At 41.7% G+C, this 6,547-nt stretch overlaps 2 protein-coding genes across 2 annotated transcripts; one reads left to right on the forward strand and one right to left on the reverse strand.

Moving 5' to 3' along the window:
• Positions 1–823: 823 nt before the first annotated feature.
• Positions 824–2,072, forward strand: IWZ02DRAFT_369799 (uncharacterized protein; the record flags this gene model as incomplete). Its single annotated transcript, XM_066764460.1, has 2 exons — positions 824–1,935; positions 1,991–2,072. The coding sequence occupies 2 exons, from the start codon at positions 824–826 to the stop codon at positions 2,070–2,072; spliced, it is 1,194 nt and encodes a 397-aa protein (XP_066627260.1).
• An 874-nt stretch (positions 2,073–2,946) lies between these two features.
• IWZ02DRAFT_369718 (Alpha/Beta hydrolase protein) lies at positions 2,947–3,720 on the reverse strand (the record flags this gene model as incomplete). Its single annotated transcript, XM_066764454.1, has 2 exons — positions 2,947–3,172; positions 3,251–3,720. 2 exons carry the CDS (start codon positions 3,718–3,720, stop codon positions 2,947–2,949), a joined length of 696 nt encoding a protein of 231 aa, XP_066627261.1.
• Between the last annotated feature and the right edge of the window lie 2,827 nt (positions 3,721–6,547).

The following is a 6,547-nucleotide window of genomic DNA, read 5'->3' on the forward strand; positions in this document are numbered from 1 at the left end:
GCGGACGAGATGGCGCGCGCACCCGACCGGGGACCCAAAATTGGCGATACGAAAAGCCCATCGTTGCAGCAGAGCAGAACAGCCCAGGCAGGCATCCGTGAGAGCTGCAGTTGACGTATGACACAGCGCGCTTGACGTCGCCGTCAGCCAACAACCTTGAACAGAAGTCTAAAGATAGTTGGAAGAGTGGCGTCAGTCCCGCTACGCTACAGTACCGTACTGATCTGATAAGATCATGCACCCTGACTCGACCCCAACCGAGAGATGGGGATTTTTTGGTGTCTGTCCGCGCCTCATCCGCCTACCCCTGCCCCTGACCCGCTGGCATGCCTGACGAATCCCAGAGCAAACAACAACAATCCTCTCTCTGCGAACCTCCTTTTCCCCCACCTCGTCACTCTTGACATCGCTACATCCGGTGGCTTTTTGCTTCGCTCACGAGAGCCGCCACACTTCGCTTCCGTGTGACTTTCCGCCCGGTTCTCTGTCACGTCACTGTTACTGTACATACCCTTTCCATGCGACAGACCATTGTGCCTTGGCAGCTAGGAAGCATCCTGGCAACATTCGTCTCAATGTGGTCGGCCGTTTCTGCGGGATGGAGTCATTTTCCTTCTTTCTCTCCGCCTCCAAAATATGCTGAGGGTTGAGGTCCTTGCCTCAGCACCCTGCGACTTATAATCCTGGATTGTCCATGCCAATATGACTTGTCGATCAAGTTCACTCTTCACTTCAGTTTTATTCGGAGGCGCTCCGCTTCGTTCGTTCCATTAACCGGAGCCTCGGTTTCGTCCAAATAATGCCGTTGTCTATTTTGTTGGGCATGCCTTCTTATCGGTCCATCCTCGTTGCTGTTGGCATTGTGCTTTTCTCTGCCGGCGCAGCCTCTGCAGACTGCGTCTCTTACGGAATCGATTTCCAAAATGGAGGTCGATACTTCATCAACAAAGCATTGACACAGAACTTCACCTCTGTCTCGCAGTTCGAGGGTTGCTCGGCTGGTTACTCGGACGTTCTACTCGTGGATCCCACGGGAGAGGAGTATGTCTGTACTGATATCCCCGTCACTCCCGAAGACGTCTCACAGCTATCTACCTGTCCCATCTTCAAGAGCCAAATGTTTTCAGGGGAATGGAAGCTACTCTTGCTTGGAAACAACGGCCCCAAGAATGCATCCTTCGCATACGAAAGAGATTTGTTCCTCACAGTGGGCGAGCAAATCACGAGCGCCATAACCAGCACCGTCACATGGAATGTCACGTTAACGCCAATTACTACGACCACCTTGCCTTCGACTGTCACGGTTGTAAATACTGCTCAGAACAATCAGACAATTACCTCGCCTTCAGCTACTGCCCGAAGGACGATTACACCCCAAGCAGTCACTTCAACTTTAACCAAGTTCTTCACCCGGACTCGCCAGAGCTTTACCAAATCCCTCAAAGTTGTCACAGAGACAGAGACCGCATCATGCACGATTCCACCAAAACCCAAATTCCCGGACCCCAAGGCCACCTTCGTCCCGACAAAGCCCAGATTTGCAGCATTCGCAAGTCTCATTGCTGTCCAGGCCCAGGGTGTGGACAAACCCACGGATCCTGTGGAAGTTCGCCGCCGGATGCGAGAAGCCCGTCTGAGACGTGGCATGGAAATTCCCGAGCGCCTCTTGGAGCATCAACCCCGAAAGCGATCTCCGGATTCGTCGACCGTGTTTGTCACTGCAGATACGGTTGTCAACACGACCATCACGTACATGGCCCCAGCTACGACGACGACAGAATACGAGTTGACCACACGTACGGGCACAACGACGCTTCCGCCAAAGACCGTCTTCTCGGGAAGACAGACCATTACAATCACAGCGCCGACTCCCACTAAGACTCGGACGACTTTCGCATACATGACCATTACGAAGATAGCAACACTGTACAAAACGTAAGTCATCCAGTGTTCGCTCATGGAACCCGCCGTAAAGTCTAATATTACCCAGGTTTACTTTCACAACGACTGTGACGCCAACAGCATCGGTGTCTGCGTGCAAGCATCATGGAGGGCATTTTCCAGGGCATTGATAATTATGGGGTGCTTGTCCCTTGTTCCATCGCTGCAGTCAGCGGCGTTTGCTCTGGCTTTTCAGGTTTTGCGAAACCTGCCATTTAAAGTAATGTTTTGAAGCTCAACGGGCCCAAGGCTCGTAAAACTGCTTTTCATGTCCGGAACTATTCGAAACCGTGCAAAAGCGGCACGTGGCCGCCTGACGTGCAGAAAACTGATGCATGCGCAGTTGTCCAAATGAGGCAACAAGTCCAGACTGGGAGCCGATGTGTTGTTGCCAGGCGCCACCTACCGACGGCGGCGTCATCAGCCCTACGAGCTGCACGATAATTTTCGGCTCGGTCACTTTGACCAAAACCGCCACTGTTCCAAGAGGGTGGTCAGCATCGCCGCCGAATAGCCTCCCATATCTGGACCGGCCTTGTTGTATCTTCAGCATCCCACAAGGCAGATGCGCCACTCGCGCCTGTCCTTGTGGAGATTTCCAACTGATAGAGACGAGATCGACGTCAACACCTAGAGCGGCCGAAATACCAATCCATCTGCCAACTTCTTCTGGGCGAGATGATGATGATGATGATGAAGATATTCATTGGTCGTCTCAGCTTGCGTTTTCGCCTGCTGAGAACCGGATCTATATGCCGCCGACACCCGTTCCCACGTGACTAACACTAATCCCGTTTGGGCGATCCCCCATGTGGGGGGCCTTTTATGGCTCCTCGCCACTAAAGAAAGTGGTCTTCTGGGCGAGAGGTGCGCCAACCCGGAGCATTCAGCATCTACGCCGGGACCCCAATCTGAGCGAGAGGTGCGTGACCGGAGCATTCAGCATTTAGGCCTGGCCAAAGCCATCGGATACCATCCGACGCTCTGTTCGCAGCACCCCTACTCCTAGCAGGAGTTCTTGAGAAATCCAACCATGTCGTCGATTCCTTGGGGTTCGTTAATCCAGTGGCCGCCAAGCTTGTAAGTATGCCACTCAACAGACATTCCCAGCTCTATAAATCCTCTTGACAGCCTTTCTCCATTCTGAATAGGGACTACGTCGTCGTCTTCGGAGTGGGCAAGCAGTACGGGAGTCTCCAGGGCGAAGTTCGATTCACTTCCTTCGTTTTCGCTGTGGTGCCGCAGTTGGAACAGACCGCGCAGTCGGTTTTGTTTCTCTGCTGGAGTTCTTGAGTTCTTTGCGATTGACTGTATTTCGCTCTGGAAAGGAAGCCAGCTGCATACTCCAACAAAGGCACCGAGTCTTCGCTCTCCTTGGAGGAGGGCATGTATGGCCGTAGCACAGCCCTGGCTGATGCCGGCGAGGATAATCTTTTCCGTTCCTATTAAAGAGGCTTCGAATTCGATGACTTCGATGACAGAGCTGATGCTCTCAGACAAACCCGCTTTTTGTATGTCCTTCAGTTCCTCCGGATTTTCTAGTGACCAAATATCGAACCACTGGGACATTTTGACACCGAATCGTGCGGAATTCCGCGTGGCAGAGGCTGGGAAGACCCACTTAAAGCCTGGAAATATTTCTTGGAGTGTTTTGTCGTCGGAGGCCTGACTTTCGAAAAACTCTCCGGCAAATTCTAATGCCGTACTATCGCGTCCATGGAGGAAAATTACCGTGTGACTGTGTGTAGCACTAGGTGTCAGAACATGGTGTGCAGCCATTATTAGTGATTTTGCCTCTAGTGATTAATTAGTATAGTAAGAACAGGTATCTAGACGAAACTTAAATAAAAATCTTAACTAAAAATCTTTATACCTAGATTCTATCGCGATGGCTGCTAGGCTACGTAACCTAAGGCTACACGATAAGGTTAGCTAGGCTACACGCTAGTAATACGAAAACACTGCTACTATGCTATTACGCGATCATTTAATAAGCTAAAGCTCATAATAACTAAGCTATATAAGCTAGCTAAGCTATATAAGCTAACTAAGCTAATAGATAATATATACTCCCTTAACCTTACGGCTAAATAGAGCTTTATGTAATGATAAGAAAGTTTAATTCTTATTTATTTTTAATAATATAGTTAAAGTAGAAATTCGCGTAGTAATAAGAGGAGAGGGTCTAGGTCTCATTTTAGTTCTTATATAAATACATATAGAAGATAGTAGAGTACATAGCATCTTCTATATTCACTATAATTAAGAGAATTTACTTAACTTCTTCTTTCTACTTAACTTTAATTTATTTCTTTTAACTTTATACATATCTAACTAAGTAGATAGCTTTTATACCTAAGCCTATAAATTAGCTACTTAATGATTCATGATAGATATAGAAGATTATTCTATATATTATCCCTATCCTACTTTTTTATCACCTAAGGGAGGTATTAGAATACCTAAACTAGGTATACTATATATATAGCCCTAGCCTTATACATGACTATCTATTATTTAAGAAGGTAATTTAAGTTATCTTAGTAAGGTATATTAGTATTATCTAAGGACTAAGGAGTATTAAGTATATGTTAACTATAGAAGTCTTTAGAAACTATAGGGTAGTATATAAACTTTAAGGAGGTATCCTCTCCATACCTACTTATAAGAAAGTAGAAGACTATTCTATATATAGATAGTATAGCTAAGAATTAAGCCTATATATCTAGTACCTAAGAGGGGTCTAGTAGTTAATAAATATAAGAAATTCCCTTATATAGAGGTACTAAGTTACCTTACAAGTCTAAGGAAGGAAGAGGATAGGCATTCCCCTTCATATTATAATCTTTTTACTCCCTTTTACTAATAGAGCTTAATACATAACTATAAGAGAAAGGTATATTTTATATAATATAATTCTAGGTTGAAGAAGCCTTTAGGCATGTTCTACTAGAATATATAAGCCATTATTAATAAGATATATCTCCCCTTATAAAGGGATAGACTTAGGAAATTACTATTTACGCGAAAATATAAATTAAAACTCTTAAATAAGTGATCATTAATTTAGTAGAAAAGATTATAAGTCTTTTATCTTCTTTACGTAAAGATACTATTAAGTTAATAAATTCATAGTACTTAGAAGAAGGTAAACTCTAAAGGAAGAAGAAATATATACTAAAGGTATCTAACCTACTAGAATTAATAAATAGCTGAAATCCTATATATAAGTATTAGTGTCTTCTTATAAATAATAAAATCTATAGTAACTAGGACCACTTTAAAAGAAGTACTACTACGGAAATAGAAGAAGCTATTACAAGTTATATTCTCTTAAGGATATAAGGTAAGGCAGTAAAGTATCTAGTACTATTCTTATATACTTATATAAAGATAGATGATCTAGTCCTAGATACTAACCTATACCACTAGCTTAAGTAAGTATTTAATAATCCGTACTAGTAGAAGGATATAAAGAAGTTAAAGGACCTCTATTCTATTCTTCCTTAGATTCCCTACTATAAACTCATTTAGTAGGGATATAATAGGATAACTCTATCTTATTTAAGGAGTATCTTTAAAAGGTATATCCTATTACATAAAGCATCATTAAATACTAAAATAATAAAAATGTACCTTCATCATTATAGGAAGACTACGTAAAGAAATAACAGTGGGAATAAGCTAGTAAATCTACTTTTTTAATAGGTAGAAGTTTAAGAGAACACCCTTCTTCTAAGCTATTATAGCGTTCTACTCCTTACATGATAATAGAAAACCTAATATATAAAGGTAGAGTAGAGCTTTAAGGGGATATTAGGCCGTACTATTAGTATAGAAAGTTTAGCTACCTTATTTAATAGTGCCTAGAAACTAAAGTAAAGATAGTAGATACTATATTAGAATAAGAAGATAAGTATATAAACTTTAAAGCCTACTCTTCTTCTTTAGAAAATAATAAGTCTTAGGGGAAGTCTCCTCCCTAAGACCTAAGCTTAGAGCTCTATAGATTACTAGTTCCTAGGTAAATATTTATGACCTTATTAGAGGAAATCTATTTACTATATAAACTATAATTATAGCTAGTAGTTATGCTATGCCTATTTATACCCTAGTTAATACTAGCATAAATAGATCTAGCTTTATGTACCCCTAACTCCTACTATAACTTAAGGAACTAGAGGTAAAGAAAAGAAAGATTACTAGCGGGAACCTTAAAGTCTCTAGGTTTAACTAACGCATAAATAAGTAACTTAATTTTATTTATTAATTAACATTTCATTTTTAATACTAGCTAGTTATAATATATACCTTTATACTAGATATTAGGCGCTATAATATTATCTTAGGCTATTAGTTCCTTATATAATATTATATCCTTCTAGATTACTCTAGCTAATAGCTTATTTAACTAGACTCTCTAGATTAAATTTCTTTTTAAAATCTTTTAAACATTCTAAAAGCACTCATGTAAAGTAAAATTCTATAGATAAAATAACTTTAAACTACCTATTAATTAATTTCATTAAAATATATTTCTAATAATATTAAATATAATAATTAAGAAACCTTTCTCTCTTTACTTATAGAAATTAGCCTACCTATA

The sequence above is a fragment of the Phyllosticta citriasiana genome, assembly GCF_038021145.1.
Source record: "Phyllosticta citriasiana strain CBS 120426 chromosome Unknown IWZ02scaffold_1, whole genome shotgun sequence".
Lineage (NCBI taxonomy): Eukaryota > Fungi > Ascomycota > Dothideomycetes > Botryosphaeriales > Phyllostictaceae > Phyllosticta > Phyllosticta citriasiana.